This window comes from Nannospalax galili, unplaced genomic scaffold, assembly GCF_000622305.1.
Source record: "Nannospalax galili isolate Female #2095 unplaced genomic scaffold, S.galili_v1.0 scaffold83, whole genome shotgun sequence".
Classification (NCBI taxonomy): Eukaryota; Metazoa; Chordata; class Mammalia; order Rodentia; family Spalacidae; genus Nannospalax; species Nannospalax galili.
In genome coordinates, this window is record NW_008352659.1 from 2,830,125 (window position 1) to 2,848,573 (window position 18,449).

Consider the following 18,449-nt stretch of genomic DNA (forward strand, 5'->3'; position numbering starts at 1 on the left):
CCAGGCCCTGGGCCCCAGTGGCCATCAGCCCAGACGGACTGACAGATCATCACAGAGTTGCTGAGTTTAGACTCTGACAAAGTGTTAGGGCCACGACAGCTCTGTGCCTTGGCTCTGGAATTTGGGATGATAACATGCTGCCATCACACAAGGAGATGTCATCTCCAGAACAAGAGCCCTTGGGATCCCAGACACCCATGCGAAGCTTAGACAGAACTCAGCTCTGGACAGATCAGAGCATCTCAGGCCTGAAATCACACACTCCATAGCCCTGGGATTCAGAACCCTCCAGAGGGAGGCCTGCTTCGAAGGCACATGCTTTGTGATCAGGAATGTGGGATGGAACCAGGAGATGGGGCGGGGGTGGTGCATGAGGGAAGATGAGGGAAGCAGGGTTAGGGTTAGGGTTAGGGTTAGGGAAGAGTCCGTGTCCTAGCCTGCTCCACACCTCTTGAGTCAACACTTGGGGCACCCTAAAACAAGCAAAACAAAACACCCCAGATGCTATTAATGTGAAGACTCAGTTGGTAATCACTGACCCGGTTCAACCTCTCTTCCATGTCGTAGAGGGAAACAGACTGCAAGTAACTGGTCCCAGGATACACAACAGTGTCTCCAGCCTTTACACCAAGGTCAAGTCCCCAAGTATCTCCTTGTATCTTCCACCTGGACCCCTCTAGCACTAGGGGTTTGTAACCTCCTCAGAGGAACCTCTGCCCCAGGATGGGTATAGCATCTTAGATACCAAGCAGGCCAGGGGAGACATATAGGTCTGCCAAGCTCCAAGACAGTCTTTGGCCCCACACATGCTCAGTGCCCACCAAGTGGCCTCCAGGAGGTTTACTAAAAGTCTTCAAGGCTAACCCTCACTCTGTAATAAAGAGAAACCCTTGGGATGGCAGTCAGAGTGACCCCTGCTATGATTACATGGCTGTGTGGTCTGAGATATGGCCTCTCTGGTTTAACGTGTGTCCAACTTGCAGTCTGTGAACTGCACACTCCCCAGGATAGCTAGGAATGAAACCCAACACAAAGGTATTCATTTATTTACAATGTGAGATTTCTGTGTGTGTGTGTGTGTGTGTGTGTGTGTGTGTGTGTGTATGTATGTGATTTTTTAAAAACTCCACTGCAAGGTTCTTAAGCATGAACTTGATACATGATAATATAGTGTTGTAATGTCAAAAAGAATGGCATACCAGGAAGGGTCTCAGTGCAGGACACTGGATGGAAGACCCTGGGACCCCTTCCTGGTTTGCCTCTGGATCTCACACAGCAAAGCCAGCCATTTAAGTGTCTTTTGCTGGTGTTGTCCCGATCACATTACTGTATCGGTTCAACTTAAAGCATTTCAGCTGTAGATTTGGTCCTTTGTCTTGCTGCATGCTGATGAAGACTGTTGGACACAAACATCCCTGGCTTGCTCAAAGGAAGCCCCAGTTTCTTGTACCTAGCTGAAGGTGCTCTGTCAACCCTGCCCTGTCCCAGGTCTGCTGGCCTCACTGACTTCCAAAAAGATGGAGGTAGTTTCAAGGGGGCTGTCAGCACCTCTGCCCCATTTCATCCCCAGTCTGATGGCCTCTAGATCCTAGGCAGCCTAGCAGATCATTTCCTACAGCCAAATGGGAATTCTTAGGCAAGACCCCCATCTAGAAGGAAGGCCCATGGACAGGGAAAGTAGGGGTCACTGTACATTAGGACAGTGGCTCCTTAATGTCAATGTGTCCATGAGGGACCCAGAGCTTGAGATCATGCAGACTCTGACCCTGCAGGCCCAGGGCAGGCCTGGAACTGAGTTTCTTTTTTTGCGTGCTGGGGATTGAACCCAGATCTTTGTGCATGCTTGGCAGCTGCTCTACCACTGAGCCACACTCTCAGCCTGAGGCTCTGAATTTCTGATAAGCTTCTTATGCTGGTGCAGCCACTGGCCCAAGGACCACACTTTAGCCTCCTGAAGCCCATAAGCAGAAACTGCTCCTTCCTCAGCTCACCTTGTGCATCTGGGCTTGCAATTCAACTGTAGCTGTTACTGAGATCCGCACAGCAGCCCTAAGGGACAGGCAGGATGTGTGTGGATAGACCCACTACACAGAAGGGGAAACTGAGGCATAGCAAGAGCACAAGCCTTATTTAGGGTCACTTACCTGGCTATCCTCCTGCCTCCAAACTCCGTTTTGGCTATTTAGAACCAGACATGGGGTAATGAGTGGCCTATTTCCAACTACCTTAGAGGGGCCTGAGGTCTCCTGGCTCTCCAGCAGGCCCTGGAGGACCTGCCAACCACTGCTCTGGCTCTCCAGGGTCTGAACCAGTATCTTGAGGAAATCAAGAATCACCCCAGCCATAAGGCCAGGTTCCTGCAGGCATGGGGTGGCTGGGGAGGACTCCCAAGGGAGGTGGGGTCAAGCTGGATGCTGAAGGTGGACAGGAGGGAAGAGACTAGGTAAAGGCAGTGCAGGCTGGGGCATAGCACAAGAGAGGGTTTGGCAACTGGGGGAACCCTAAGTGTGTGTGTGCAAGAATGTAGGGTTGAGTGGCTGTTGGGGGCTGAGAGAAGGTGAGGGATCCAGTACCTGTTGTATCCCGGGAGTCCTGACTACTTCCCATCCCTCTCCCATCAGCCCTTGATCCAGCCCCAAGCTTTACTTTACCAATGAGGGCAGAAGAGGCTCTGGGACAGCGTTACCTCAAGAGCAATACCAAAACTCATGGGAGCTGGTTGCTTACCAAGTGCTAAGAAGTGCCAAGCCCTGCATGGGCGGTTTGGCACACACATCCCACCCTACAAGGTAGGAGAACCCATTTCACAGATACTTGAGAAAAGTTATGCCACCTGGCTAAGGCCACAGAATGGACAAGTGCAGGAGTGAAGTCTGAGTCCAGTTCAGGGAGGCTCTGGCTCCCAAAGGACAGCCCAGTTAGAATCATGGGCCTACGGAGTCAATTCTTCCCTGAATAGTCCCAGGATAAACACAAGTCACCTGAGATGCGCAGGTCAAGAACCTGGCATCAGGGGCCCTCGGTGGTCATGTCAGCATTCTGCAGGCACAACAGGAGAAATCAGAAGGGGCTGCGTGGAGGAGGTGACCCTGAAGGACTATTCAGCCCAAGGATGCTTTGTAGTTTGGATATGGTTTGAGTGTGTACCAAAATGTGTTGGGATTTGGGTCCCAGAGGCAGTGACATTAGGAGGTGTTGGGAGCAGGGAGGAGGTTCCTAGGTCATTATAGGGTGCCTTAGAAAGGTACCGGGTTGGTTTCACATGACTCCTTGGTGGTTCTCCTAAGCGAGTGCGTCTAAAGTACAAGTCCTCCCCTGCCTCTCCCATGTTCTGTGTTGGAATCACTCACATGCCCCCATGTGTGCCCCTGCCATCTGCCGCACACTGATGCAGCATAGGGGTGGCCCTAGCCAGGGCCTAGCTAAGCCATTTGGACACTGAATCTCAGTCCCCTTTAATAAACCTCTTTAGAAATTCAGCTTGTGTCAGGCCCTTTATGATAGTGACAGCATGCTGATCAACACAGATGGGCTTGCTCTGTTGCAGCACTTCATTCCCTGGGTCTCACAGGTGACCCGAGGCTAGGGGTGGCCCTTGTTCTGGGCTCTGCCCTCTTTCCTGTCCATTGAAGCCCCGATGGTAGACACAGTGGGGGCTCCTCCTCACTACTCTTTGAAAGGAGAACCACTAGTCAAGGATGTGAAACTGGCCCCGGGGCTCCTTCCTGCCAGGCGGGACAGCAGGAAGGATGATCACCCACGAACCACCCACGTGCCCTGTGCTGCACGCCTCTGTCCCTGCCCCCATGCCACCTCTGTAGTTACTTATCTGTACTGTGCAGGTAAACACCTGGCAAGCCCATCCCTCTGCGGGGGCCAGTGAGAACTGACAACTGCAAGTGGCACTGGACATCTTCTGGCACTGTCCCCACCAGTCCTCTTCCTGGGGTACCATCCTGGGCAGATCCCCTGAGCCTCATCGGGGAAGCCCCCCTTGTTGACTCCCAAGTACTCAGACCTGTCCTCTGCCTTTTCCAGGCACCTGAGGAGGCAGCCTTGTCATTAGGCCCTGCAGCTCATCCTAGAGGCAGCCCCTTTGGAAGTGGGGGAAAGAGGGTAGAAGGGAAGCCCAGAACCCTCTGCCGATCCCACAGCCTGAGATGTACTCCTAGACCTCTGTGACACCCCAAACCAGTTTTCAAAAGCTGAGCTATGGCCTAATTACATTACAACAGAAATTAAGGGAGACTTAACGGCATGTGCTTCCAGCATGGGAGATGCCGTTTCTCAGATGTTTCATCTCGGATGGAACAGCAGCCTCCCAGCATGCCTAGAGGCCAGGCTTTTCAGCATTCTTACTTCACAGAAGAGAATTGACAGCTGCAAGTTCTTACTTTTTATCAAGACCGGGAAAGATTGGCTTGCTTTTCCAGAGTCACACAGCTAGTAAGAGGCTACACTGCAGTGGGACGAGGCAGAGCCTCGAGGGTCTGGAAGGAGAGAGAAGGAGGGAAGGCTGGGCCACAACCTCAGTCCCTGCACCTCCCAACACCTGTACCCATGTGAGGCCACCCCTGACAAGCAGCAGTCACAGGCCACCCAGCAACATCCATCCTGAGCACATTCCTTAGCATTCACAACTTTCTGGGTCCTGTTCTGGGTGCCAGTACACCACAGCCCCAAGTCAGCCAGCCGGGGTCCCAGGTGCTTTCTGAACTGTTACTGCAGCATCGTTCTCCATTCTGCCACCTGCCCTGGGGTCCTGGCTTCCCCAGGGGAGTCAAAGAATGATGTTGTTGGCCTCCCTCCCCTGCTTTCCTTCCTCCCTCCTCTCCTCTTCCTGCTTCCTCTTTCTTTCCTTTCTCTCTTCCTCCCTCCTCTCCTCTTCCCTCTGCAGGTCTTTTTATAACACGTCGTTCAGCTCAGGCACCATGGAAAAATCCTCAGTTCCCCACCAAATCACTAATGGGTCCTTTCTGTTTTCTGTTACTATAATAAAATACCCAAAGCATAATACTTTATAAAGAAAATGGGTTTATTTAACCCACAGTTTTGGCTGACAGCCAAACATGGTGGCTACAGTCTGGTGAAGGCTGAATGGTGGATGACTCCCTGGCTAGATGCAACAAGAAGTCACCTGGTGAGACAGGAAGCCAGAGTGTGGGAGGAGCTGGCTCTTTTATATCAGTCCTTTCCAGAGAACTAACCAGGGTCCTGGAAGAGTCGCCTCAGCTCCTTCCAATGACCTAACCACCTCCCACCAGGCACCACCTCTTGAAGGCCCACCACCTCCCACATGGACAGCCTGGGGACCTAGCTTCCCATATGAGGAGAGCAACACTCAAACCAGGTCCAACCACAGCAGCTCTGAACTGACTGGAAGTTTTAAGTCTGTTGGGCCTGAGAGTTTTTTCTCATCTGCTCCCTGCCCATGAGGAGAGAAGCTAGGCTCATATAGGTCTAACCTACCCCAACTCTTCCGTGCCACTCAGCTTGAGAGCTCTAAGAAACTTCTAGTCCCTGGTCTGAGTGCTGCAGGGGAAATCCCACATCCCTACTGTTCCTCTGCCTGTCCCCAGCATAGCTCCATCCTGAATGTCCCCAGGGAATATCCAGACCTGTTTGTGAGGTCATAACTGAAATGAGGCAACCTCAGGCAGGGGTCAGACACAGATAGCCAGCCCTGCTTGCCATCTTTGAACACCCAAACCCTCAGACTGGCCTCCCCTGGCCTGGAGATTGTGCAGGGCTGGGGTCCAAGCGCCATGGAGTCAAGGGAGGGCAGAAGAGGGCTGGGCCAGCTGCCCCTCCCTGGCAAGATCCTGAAACCATTTACATTCCATCTCTAAGGTTTCAGCTGTGCTAGGATCTGATTCTCTATTTTCTTTTTCTTTTGCAATCTTCAAGAAACCTGAGCTGCCAGCTGGGTGGGAGCAATGATTGTGCTGTCTAACATCTGGATTGCATTAGCAGCCAGGGCATGCTGACTCAGGAACATGTTCCCTTGGGCTCCAGCCCTTAGCTGGATACGGAGGCACAGGTGACAACACCCCTTGGACCTCCCTCACGACAGGAACTCCTCAAGGTCTTGGGGGCAGGGGAGGCATAGGGCTTGATGTATTTCTGCTTTAAGGGTAGGGCTTGAATGTTGGCTACCTGGTTGGGCATGGCTGGGAAGACAGTTCTAGAGAAAGGACGCTGGGTCCTAAGTATGCCACCTCCCACTCCTACCCCAGCCTTCAAGTCTACACAGGTGCAAGGCCAAATTACAGATGCCAAAAGGTGGCCCAGAGAGGGTAAGCAGCTCGCCCAAGTTTCCACAGCAGAGCAGAGTACAGAATTAAAACATGAACTCTGTCTTTTGGTTTATAAATTCAAGGGGTTTTTTTTCCTTTGAACTCACTATCAGACCCCCTTCCCAAGAGTCAGGTGGCATGTTGACCCTCCTATAACTAGCAAGCCCCACTGTGACCATCGGGTTGAAAGTAGAGCCCCTTAGACCTGCCTGATGACTTTAGCACCCCGAGATACTTTGCTTTTGTGGGCTCTTTCCTTTATCAGTTACTAAAAGTTACAAGTTAAGAAGAGCTAAATACCCGGCTGGATTCTAATTATGCATTCATTATTATTATATTCACTTCCTCCCCTGGTCTTAAAATAAACACAAGTGGAGCCATTACTGTGGGCCCCTAAAAAGACCACAGGCCTTGACGCTGCCCCTGCTGTGGCACATGGAGAAGTCACCGGGCTGGGTTCCTTAGGCTCTTCATCATATCCCACGTTTCTTGAGTTGTTTGATTCCTGCTGTGTTCCCCTGGCACTGAGCTCCTAAGCCTGGAGTGGGGCCCTCTCCTCTTTTCTTTGCTGTGGTGTATCCAGGCACCTCACCCCCCACCATTCTGCCTGCCTTTGCTCTGATCTGCCTTTGCATCTCCTCCCCAAACGCACAGGCTGTTCTCTGCGGCACCCAGACCTCCTCCCACCCAGTTTCCAACGTGCTCCAAACTTGATGGTTCAAACTGCCTCTCACCTAAACCCAGATGCTTTCTCCTTGCCCCACATTAAGCCCAAAGGGTGTATCCCGGCTTGCAGTCCCTCGCCACCTGCTCTGACCACACCTCCCGCCTCTCCTCTGGGACTATCAGCCATGGCCAAGGGCTTGCAGTGCCCAGAGAAACCTGGATGTCTTCCCATCCTGGTCTAGCTCCTCCTTGTTGACACTACCCATGATGCCCAAGGTGGAGCCAGAAGAACCTCAGCTGCAGCCCTGGCCTCTCAGAGGAGCCCATCCTGCCTCTGCCTGTCCCATCAGCAACCAAGAGACACCCAGGAAGGATTGCCTTCATAGCCTCTGCTGCAAAAACACATGCCAGGCTGGAAGGGCTGGTGACTCGGAGCGGTCACTGCTACTCAGATCCTCAGGGTCCTGCCCCATCAGGACTCAGATGCCAACACTCGGCACCCAGGCAAGGCCTCTCTTGCAGAAATAGGTTCCACGCCACCCTGACCTCCCTGCTTTACCAGGCAGCAGGCACCCTAAGGTTGAAACTGCGATGGAATTGCAGGGCACACCAACTTGGTCAGAATGGAGCAGGCCCGATTTCTTGTCCCCCTTTATTTCCAGCAGTTCCTCTTTTTTTAAGAACCCCGATCTTTGAGAATGACAGCAGAAAACGAAATCTGGATGGGTGAGGTCAGGGCACAGTGAAAAAGCCTAAGGACCTGAGTTCCAATCCCAGCTTTGAGAGTTACCAGCGGTGTGGCCATGGGCAAGCCACTTCTCATTCCTGGGCCTCAGTTTCATGGAATGGAAATTGGGGACATTATAGGACCTACCTGAGAGAGCTGAGGGACACTGAGGCTATTGTGCAGTTTACATTCCTGTTTACCTTTGGATTTTGCGGTTGGCATACCATGGGTGCACAATGCCTGTGATGGGGGACTACAGGGCTGGTTTCTTCAAGAACTAAGTGGCAAATATTCTTGTTCCTAAGCTCAGCCTCACCCACAAAGAGTGATACTCCTCTTGGCCTCCAGTATCTTCCACCTCTGCTTTGGGAGCTTCAGACTTCTAGTGCTCAGTACCCCTCACATTGCCCCAGAAACACATGCGCAGTGCTCTCGAGGTCACTCTCCTGTTATTATGCTTTTTTTTTTTTTTAACAGAGTCTCATGTATCCCAAGCAGGCCTGAAACTCAATATGTAGCTAAGGATGACCCTGAACTTATTGTGTGTTTGTTTGTTTGTTTGAAACAGGGTCTCCCTGTAGCCCCAGCTAGCCTGGAAGTCGCTACATAGACCAGGCTGGCCTCAATCTCACATAGATCCACCTGCCTTTGCCCTCCTGAGTAATGGGATTAAAGTCATGCTCCATTTGCTCAGAATAACGTGATAATTTTATTTATTTATTTATTTATTTTTATTTGATGTGTATGAGTGTTTTGCCTGCATGTAAGTGGACTCATATCATGCAATTCCCACGGAGGCCAGAAGAGGGCATCAAATGCCCTGGAACTAACCCCCCCCCTTTCCGTCCCCCACCTTGAACTTTTGATCCTCCTGCCTCCTCCTCCTGAGTCCTGATCTTTTCAGTGCTAAAGACTGAACCCGGGGTTTCATGCATACTAGGCAAACACTCTACCAACTGATCTATGTCCCTCACCCCTCTATCCTTTTCCTTTTTAAAATTTTTTTGATCTATTTATTATTTTTATTTTATGGGTATTAGTGTATTGCCTGCATGTGTGTAAATGCACCCATGACATGCAGTGCCCGCAGAGGACAGAAGAGGGCATGGGATCCCCTGGAACTGGAGTTACGGACAGTTGTCAGCTGCCATGTGGGTGCTGGGATTCAAACCTGGAAGAACAGCCAGTGCTCTTAATCACTGAGCCATCTCTCCAGTCCCTTTATCCTTTTCTTAAGGTTGGAAAAGAATCAATTCACAAGCCACCAGTCCTGGGCTCTTGTGCCAACAGCAGGGCCACTAGCAGTGAGAGTGTTGGTGATACACTCTTTATAGCTTCCCTGAAATGCCAGGGCTCATGGGTAATCCTGGGACCTGGCAAGATATGTTCTCTCCCAGTGAAACTATGGAGAATTCTAAACACATTTAGATCATTTAGGAATTCTTCCATAGACAGAAGATAAAGGAACAGAAAAAAATACTTGAATAATAGCTGAAAGCTCCCAAAATCTGATGAAAAGTTTGATCAATACATCCACACAGCTCTACAGACTTCATGAAGGATACACATGGATACAGACCCAGCACAGTAAACACCTGAAGGGCAAACCCAGCAGTCCTCAGAGCTGTGCAGTTGTGGCATGCTGTGCTGGTGGGTTCAGATGTATGATGTAAGCCAACCACAACCAACAAGCAAACTACTACCAAATAGCATTAAAAAAAATCACTAAAAATTTTTAAACGTTACATTATAAAATTAATACAAAGGAAACCAGTATGAATGAGGTAGAAGAACAAAAAGGCAAGTAATTTAGAAAGTAAAAACAAAAATGGTAGATGTAAATCAAATTATACTAACAATACACTAAGCATGAATGGATTAAAGAATCCAATAAAATGCAGTGATTTTCAGAATGGACAGAAAAATCAAAATCCAATCATATGCTATTTCCAAGAGACTCACTTAAGGTTCAAATATCTGAATAGATTAAAAGTAAAGGGATGGGGAGAGCTGTGTCTCACCGATAACAACTAGAAAGTCAGGTATAGTACTCTCAGAAAAAATAAAGTTCAGGGGTTGGTTTGGTTTTTGCTTTCTTGTGTTGCTAGGGAGTGAGCCCAGGGTCTAGCACATGCTATAGAAGTGCTCTAACACCGAGCTGCATCTCTAGCCCTAATATAGGCTTTAAAGCAAAAATAAATGTTGCTAGAACATTTATAAATAAAAGGATATTTTGTAATAAGGATATAAAAGGATCAACTCCTCAGGAAGATATAACCATTAGAAAGATATGGTATACTTAAGAAGAGAACATCAGAACACATGAAGGAAAAACAGAGTTGAAGACAAAGGAGCAATCCAACAACGATAGCTGGACACATGGATCTCTCCATTTAAAATAATGGATAGGAGAACTGGGGAAACATCAACAAGGCAATAGGAGACATAAACAGCACTGTGAGCCAGCAGGCCTAGCAGACATCCCCAAAGCACTCCGCCCAACCTTCTCAAGAGTATGGGACAGTCTCCAAGCCAGCCACATGCTGAGCTCTGAAGCAACCACAGTACATTTAGAAAGAATGAAACAATGCAAATCATATTCTCTAACCACAATGGAATAAAGTCAGAAATCATTAAAAGATATTTGGAAAACTCACAAATATGTGGCTATTAAACAACACACTTCTAAATAACCAGTGTGCCCAAAAAGAATCATGAAAAAAATTAGAAAATATTCATTGGCATATGAAAATAAATACACAGCATACTAAAATTTAGGGAATGATGTTGCAAGGAAATTCATAGCTGTAAACATTTACAATAAGAAAGGAACACACGGGGCCTGGAGAGATGGTTCAGTCATTAAGTGCTGCCATGTGAACCTGAGGACCTGAGACTGGATCCCCAGAATCCACATAGAAGTTGGCATAGAGGAGTATGCTTGTAATCCCAGCACTGGGGAGGCAGAGGCTAGAGGATCCCTGGAGTTCACTGGCCAGTGAGTCTAGGTGAACTGATGAGCTCTGGGTTCAGGAGAGACCCTGTCTCAAAAAGAAGATTGGAGAAGTGATTGAGGAAGTCACCAAACATCAGCCTCTGGCCTCATACACATGAGCACACACACATGAAAGTGTACACACACACAGAAAGGGGGGAGAGAGAGAGAGAGAGAGAGAGAGAGAGAGAGAGAGAGAGAGAGAGAGAGAGGTATGAAGCCAGTTGTGGTGGCACAATTCTGGCAGTTGAAAGGTGGAGGCAGGAGAACCAGGAGTTCAAAACCAGCCTTGGCCACATAGCAAGTCAAGCCCAACCTGGGCTACATGAGATCCTGTCTCAAAACAAAACAACATATCCCCCCAAAACATGGTCAGGCAAGGTAACACACATATGTAACTCAAAATGTAGGCAGCTGAAGCAGGAAGATTACAAATTTGAGGCCAGTCTGGGCTACATAGACTATGTCATAACAAAAACAACAAAACAAACTAGAACAGCTTCGTGGAAGGGAACAATAAAGTTCAGAGTGGAAAACTGGAAACGGACTTGGAGAGACACTTACAAGCCTATATTCACAGCAGCACCATTTACTGTAGTGAGTGGAAGCAGCCTGCTTATCCCTGGTGGGTGATGAGGCACAATGGGATAGTATTCGGCCTTACAAAGAAATTTGGTCCCATGCTAAAACACAGATGAAGCATAAGGACATTATGAGAAGTCAAAGACTTGAAAAGACAAACACTGAGTTCATTTCTATGAGACACAGAGAGGAGTCACCTGAGAGCTGCTGTTATGGGGTGGGGAGTTGTTTTTAGGGGTTCAGAGTTTCAATGTCGCAGATAAAGAGTTCTGCATTGGGGGTGGGCAGTGATGCATTCACAGCAGTGAGATGGTATCTAATAGCATCAAACTATACAGTTAAATGATTAAGACAGAGTCTGGTCTGGTGGTGCACACCTTTAATCCCAGCACTTGGATGGCAGAGGTGGCAGGATAGAGATCGTGAAGCCAGACTGGACCACGTGGTGAGACTGTCTTAAAAAAAAAAGTAGGGCAGAAGGGATGGCTCCTCAGGTAAGACCGTGTAGTGCTTTTACAGAGTACCCAAGTTTGGTTCCCAGCATGCACATGGAATCATCTGTAAATCCAGCTCTGGGGGATCTGATGTGTCTATTCTCTGAGGGCACCTGTACTCACGTGCACATACACACACCCACATGCAAACACATGCACACACATAACTTTTTTTTAAAAGTTAAGATGTTAGCAGGGCGTGGTGGCACACGCCTTTAATCCCAGCACTCAGGAGGCAGAGGCAGGCGGATCTCTGTGAGTTCACGGGGCGGGCCTGGTCTACATAGTGAGTTCCAGGACAGCTGGGGCTACAGGGAGACCCTGCTTCAAAAAGACAAAAAAAAAAAATGCATCTTTTAAAATTATTTATTTTTTATTTTTTAATGTGTATGAGTGTTATGCCTGCATGTGTGTAAGTGTACCCATGTCGTGCAGTGCCTGTGGAGAACAGAAGAGGCACTGGATCTCCTGGAACTGGAGTTACAGATAGTTGTAGGTACTGGGATTCAAACCCCAGTCTTCTTCAAGAACAGTCAGTGCTCTTAACCTCTGAGCCATCTCTCCAGCCCCAAAAAGTTCTTAAAAAGACACAAACTCTAGAAACAAACTACAGAAGACAGACTGAATAGACCCAGACAGATCCAGAACAAGAAAGGGGACTGAACCATTCATCAAAACCTACCCACCAAGGAAAGCCTGGGCTCAGAGAGCTTTGGAGGTGGGTTCTACCAAACATCTCCTTTTTTACTTAAATTTTTATTTTATGTGTACGTGTGTGTGCGTGAGCATGTGCGCATGTGTGCAGGTGTCCACAGAGGCCAGAAGAGCGTGTGGGATCTAGGGCTGGAGTTACAGGCAGTTCTGAGCCTCCCGATGTGAGTGTTGGAAACCTAACTCAGGTCCTCTGGAAGAGCAGCACTCTTAACCACGGAACCATCTCTCCGGGCCCTGACTGAACATCTCACAGAGAATTTATAGGACTTCATGATCTCTTCCAGAAAGCAGAACACTAGACAACTCTGCAAATCACAGAAACTGATATGCTGCAGCACATAGGTGAACATGGAAACACGCTTAGAGGGAAAAGCCAGGCCCTAACCCTCCACACTACATGGTCCTACTGCAGGATTTCTCTAGAACAAGCCAGTCTACAGAGAAAGGGGGCCCGTGGTTGTGAGGATGTTCCATTACTGACTGTGGTGATGGCTGTACAAGGTTTTAAATATACTAAAACTATGGAATTGGTACATTTTAGATGTGTAAATAACATGATGAATTGTGCCTCATTCAAACTCTTACCCAAAAAAGCACCCTATGTTTATAGCTTATATTTGTTTATTGAGCCAAGGTCTTTCTTACTACATAGCCTAGACTGGATTTGAACTCATGGTGACCCTTCTGTCTCAGCTTCCCAGTACTAGAACTACAAGCATGAGCCACCACACCACACTTACATATTACATATTTTGACCTGTTGTATAAGACTTCATTAGAGACTTGGGTATCTTTCTGTGGTTGATAAAACCTTGGTCACCCCATTCCTTCTTTCAGGAAGACTTGTGCTACACACTGATAGGATGGGAACCTCAGCTGGTACAGGGGTCAGATGGCAAAGGGTACAGGAAGAAACGTGACCCAGAAGCTTGTGGTCAGTTGAGGGTACATAGCTTCCAACTAAATTGTAACCCACCAAAATCCCCAGCACCCAGCACCCAGTCAGGTGGGTGCTCACCAAAGTAAAGAGTAATGTCAGGCAACCTCCCATCATGCCAGGCCCTGCCATGCACGTTCCCTGCTTCATGTCATTGTGCCTGTGTGATAGTGTTCTACTTTCCTTGTTCCATCTCTGCCTCCATCACTGAAGTGGGCAGGGCAATGCCTGGGCCTTCCGGAAACCTGACACAACCAGGATAGAAAGCTTCAGCCATCTCAAGTGCACCCAGGAGCTGCACAGAGCATAGGGGTCCTCAGCTGGGGGTGGCCTGGGTACTCAGGGAGGCATTGAGCACCAATTCTGTGTCCTCTACAGCTCTCCAAGACTCAGTCTGTCCCCCTGCCAATGGGCCACACCTCCTGCTTCTGCCATAGAGTTAAGATAAAGATTTCTATGAAGGAAACTCCATGTTAGCACTGTGTGGGAAAGCAGGAGGGACCCTTCATCCCAGCATTTGGAAGACCCTTGCCTCCCCAGGTTAAAATCCCAGTTCCTCTGCTGACCAGTTCAACTTCTGCATAGAAGTCCTTTCCTTGCTTGAAGCACCTGTCCCAGCCTTGCAGAACGACGTTCATGGGAGTCAACGATGTACAGGCAGTCACGAGCATTTTATGAAATGCCATTGGGGCACATTTGGCACAAGGCCTGTCCCCTCCTCAGCTGGGTTGGGTTCTGCTCACCCATTTCCCAGGCAGTGTATGAGAGTATGGAAAGAGAGTTCTCAAGGAGTCCTGTACAGTTGTCTAAGTGAGCTCTCAGCTGGGAAGGGCCTGAGGGGCTGTTGGCTGGGGGCGGGGGTAGGTGATGGGCAAAGTTAGAGAATCACAAAGACCCTTAGCTACCCTCTGCTCCTCCTACCCAGAGAGCCCTGGGGATGGGGCAGAACTTGGCATCCAGTAAAGTCACATGACACCAAGGGCCTCTTGCTCACTGTGTCCATGGAGGAATGGAGGTTCAGGGTGTGGAGAACACCACCAGTGGTCTGTTCTTACCTTGCAGGGCTTGGGTGTAGGAGGCACACACATCACTCTGGCGATTGAACCAGCATGTGTGTCTAGGGTAGGTCTAGGGTTCTAGCTTTCTACCAACCTCCCAGGAACCACCAGCACAGCTGTGCCTGGGCCAGCCTTTAAGCCTTGCACAGTCCTTCCTGAAAAGAGTCTGGGATGTGAGGCATGGCTGGCAAACACATCCCGGGTCCCAGGCCCAGCCCTGCCCCACCCAGCCCACTCTGGCTTTCTGCATCTGGAGGGTAACACTACATGGCTTTTCAGAGTCACCAGGATTCCATTTCCATTACATATATAAAATAAAACCAGAAACACATTATTAAAAAATTGGAAGATGTTAACAAAAAAAAAAAAAAAAAACCAAAAAAACAGGAAAGAAAAAGAATCACTGATAAATTCAAAGTGTACTTAAAAAGACAGCTGCTACCTTCTCTCTCCAGGATCCCAAGTCTGTGGGGGGAGGTTAGGGTCATCCGGGCAACAGGACCAGCTTGCAGCAGCCCTACATTACCACAAAGCACAGGGGACAGACTGGGGCTACCTCTAACACCCTCCATCTCCTGGTCCCTAAGAGAGACTCCTTGGTCCCTTGGCACCCAAGGCCTTTGCCCAGATTTATCCTGGGGCACAAATAGGCCGGAAGCCCCATCCTCCTTGCTCCAGGCAGGAGGAGGCAGAGGTGGGCCTGTGGGAGGGGGTGCACATCTGGATTCCTGGACCGGAGCCTGCATTCCTTCCTGATGTGTGTGTGCAGATGGGGCCTCCAGAGAGCTATGAGAAGGCTGCTGGCGTGTCCTGCCCCACCATAATGGGAGCCACCCTGCAGGAATGCTTATGGGACCCAAAGGACCAGAACCTTACTTGGGGGCCCAGTTTCAGACCAGAATCCCCCACACAGATTGCTGAGCATGCATCACAGCCCAAATGGAGCCCATGTCCCTTCATCCCCACCAGCCATGCCTCACTTGACTGTAGCAGAAGACAGAAGGCCCAGGGAGATCACAGTGTCCACTTACCCACAGACCAGCATGGATCCCAGTCAGAAAGGAAGCCGGAGAGCCAGGCCAGGTTGGGCTGCCTTACCTGAGGGCAGTCCTTGATGTAGTGTCCTTTGTTGAAACACAGGTGGCACAGGTAGTTGGGGGGGGGACGCTTGCTGGGCTTGCGGGCCTCAGAGGTGAGTGTCAGGTCTGAGAAGTGCTCAGTGAGGGAACTGAGGCCATCAGCAATGTTGTTGAGGGAGCCATAGGGTGAGGCAGTCTTGTACACACTACTGCTCAACGCCTGTGGAGACAGAGGCCATTCAGAGCTGCGGCAAAGAGAATTTCCACTTAATACCCCACATCAATTCATACGCAGCCTTCGGCTGGCCCAGGGACCTGAGTTTAATTGCAACCTTAGTTATGGGTTTGGCCTCAGGGGCTGTCCCTATAACATGGGAACAAGAACAGTCACCTCCTGTGGGCTGCCATAAGGGTCAACTAAGGCCATGAGGCAAAGCACTTTGTCTCATACCTGCACCTTTGGATCCCTGGGTATATGGTGACCCCTGAGTACATGGCTGTCATGTTCATAACTATTAGTTCTTGACACACTGCACCAGGTCAGAAGGTATAGTGGTTAATACCAACTATCACCTTGACAGGCTCTAGAATCACCTAGGAGACAAACCTCTGGGCCTGCCTGTGAGGGAGTTTCCGGATTGGGTTCACTGAGATGGGAGGAGCCACTCTTAAATGTGCGAGGCACCATTCCACGAACTGAATAAAAAGAGGAAAGTGAGCTGAGCACCAGCATTCATCACTCTGTTTCCTGACTGTGGACACAGTGTGACCATCTGCCTGATAGCAGGATCCCCACCCCCATGATGGGCTATACTCCCTTCCTTCCTTAAGTTGCTTTTGTTAGGTATCTTGTCACAGAAATAAGCAAAGTAATCAGTATAGAAGGGATCATGAAGAGCCACAGGTTGGATGTGGAGAAACTTCAGGCACCTGGCTGTTCACTCTACTTTCCATCTTGGAAGGAGGAGGCTCAGGAGCTTGTGGCCTGACATCTATTTTACAGAGTCCAGAGGCCTATGCACAGAGGAGCCCAGCCAGCCTGGGCCACTTCTCTGGCAGCCAGGAGAGGGAAGTGGCCACCTCTCCAACCTCCACATGACAGGAACCAGACACCCCTCTGAGTGCCCGAGCAGACGCAGCCTAGGCTCTCCTGGTGTATACAACCTCTATTTATAGGTATCACGGGCTCCGGGTGGCCTGGAACACTGGAATTTAGCAAAGGTGGGGCTTCTGATAGGGCAGACAAGGAACAGCCAAGGGTTCCCCTTTCCTAGCAAAAGGCCAAGGCTAGAAAGAGGCAGCCTCCCCAGGAAAGTCAACAGCGAACCTGGGCACAATGCTTGGGGCTGAGACTCCAATACAGATGCCCAAGAATGACAGGGCTAAGCTATGGCCCCTGAGCTAAGGGAGAGAAGAAGCGTTTTCAGGAGTCCTTAGGCTGATGGGGAAACTAGGTGTTAGAGCTAGGGTTTGCCCTTTCTTGCAAAGTGTGGGCAGGCAGGGACCCAGAGCATGGACAGTCCTCTGCATCTCCTCAGTGTAGGAAGGGAGAGAAAAGAGCTGAGAGCAAGCCCCAGGGCACGGGGCACACCCAGGCGGACCCCAAAGAGAGCAGCTTCTACTCCCACATTCCATCTTCAGAAGCCTGCCACTCGTTCCTAGGGGACCCAGCCCTCATTATCTAGCTAAGACTGTACCTCAGACACCCTGCTATGTGGCCCTGAGCTGGCTCTTCCTTTGCTAGGCCTCTATTCCCTCTCATATAGCTTTGGAACATGGAAGGACACAGATGCCACACTCAAGAGTGGCCCAAGGCTTCTTGCAGTGACGGGGGAAGGGAACCCCATGGATCCTGAGACCATCTACTCAGCCACCTACTCCATCTACAGGGAGCTCCTGCACTAGCCTGCACAACATTTGGGCTGACCCTCCAGTGCTCAGATGAGCCCAGAATGGAGTAGCTCCTCTAGAGGCAGAAGCTGCCTCCCTAGAGGAAGAACCTTCAGGGTTACCTTCTGAAGCACAGGGAGTTGGGGGCTGGGCGGGGGAGGGGAGGGAGGATACAGCTCTGATGGAAGTAAGTCAAGGTGACCATAGTGACAGGCCAAACCCTAGCAACCGTACACTTACTAAGATAGCTGGTTCTCACCACAGCCGGGTGAGTCACTGTCCCCCATTTTACAGATGAAATGAGTTCAAACTTGTATTGACTGACCTGGGAATCTTGTAACAAAAACAGTTTTCTGGACTCCACCTCAGAGTCACCACAGTGGCCACTTGGGACCAAGGGTGTATTTTGGTATATGGTCAAATACCGGTTTCAAGATCTTAAGTAGACTGTTCAGCAGCACTAAGTGTATTCTTATTGAGGTGCAACCATTACCACCATCTACCTCTAGAACCTTCCACCTTCCCAAGCCAAAACTCGAAAACCACTGAACAATAATTCCTGTTCCCCCCCACCCCCCAATCTGAGCCTGCGCTGCCCAGGCTCCAGGAAGTTTAGGTAATAGCATTTGCACAAGGTCTCTCCATGTCTTCACTGGGATAGGAGACTGTCCCTTTCCTGCCCCCTCCTGGCATCACAAATTGGCCCCGTGCGTTGGGGCAACATCGCCCCATCCTCTTGGAGAAAATTTCATGCAAACAAGAAATTCGAAGCTCCCAACCCTGTGAGTCACCCTCACGGCTGGGAAATGCAATTTCACAAAATAACAACCCTCTTCTCTTCCCCCCCTTTCCTTTCCTTTCTTTCATTTTTGCTGGATCCGACTTAAGCAACACCACAGGCTTCGAGGCTGTTTTGGCAGCAAACTGCCAAGAGGAAGGGGAAGCTTGGTGGATACCAAAAGTACATTAACTACACCCTGAACAACCCAGCACCCCATTTGTAATCATGCC

General features: G+C 49.7%; 1 protein-coding gene across 1 annotated transcript in view; it reads right to left on the reverse strand.

Moving 5' to 3' along the window:
* Zcchc24 (zinc finger CCHC-type containing 24) overlaps nucleotides 1-18,449 on the reverse strand; it is a 58,092-nt gene that overhangs the window by 29,688 nt on the left and 9,955 nt on the right. Inside the window, exon 2 of the mRNA XM_008849844.3 lies at nucleotides 15,568-15,768. Coding sequence (XP_008848066.1) covers nucleotides 15,568-15,768 — 201 coding nt within the window. The remainder of the gene's footprint in view (nucleotides 1-15,567; nucleotides 15,769-18,449) is intronic.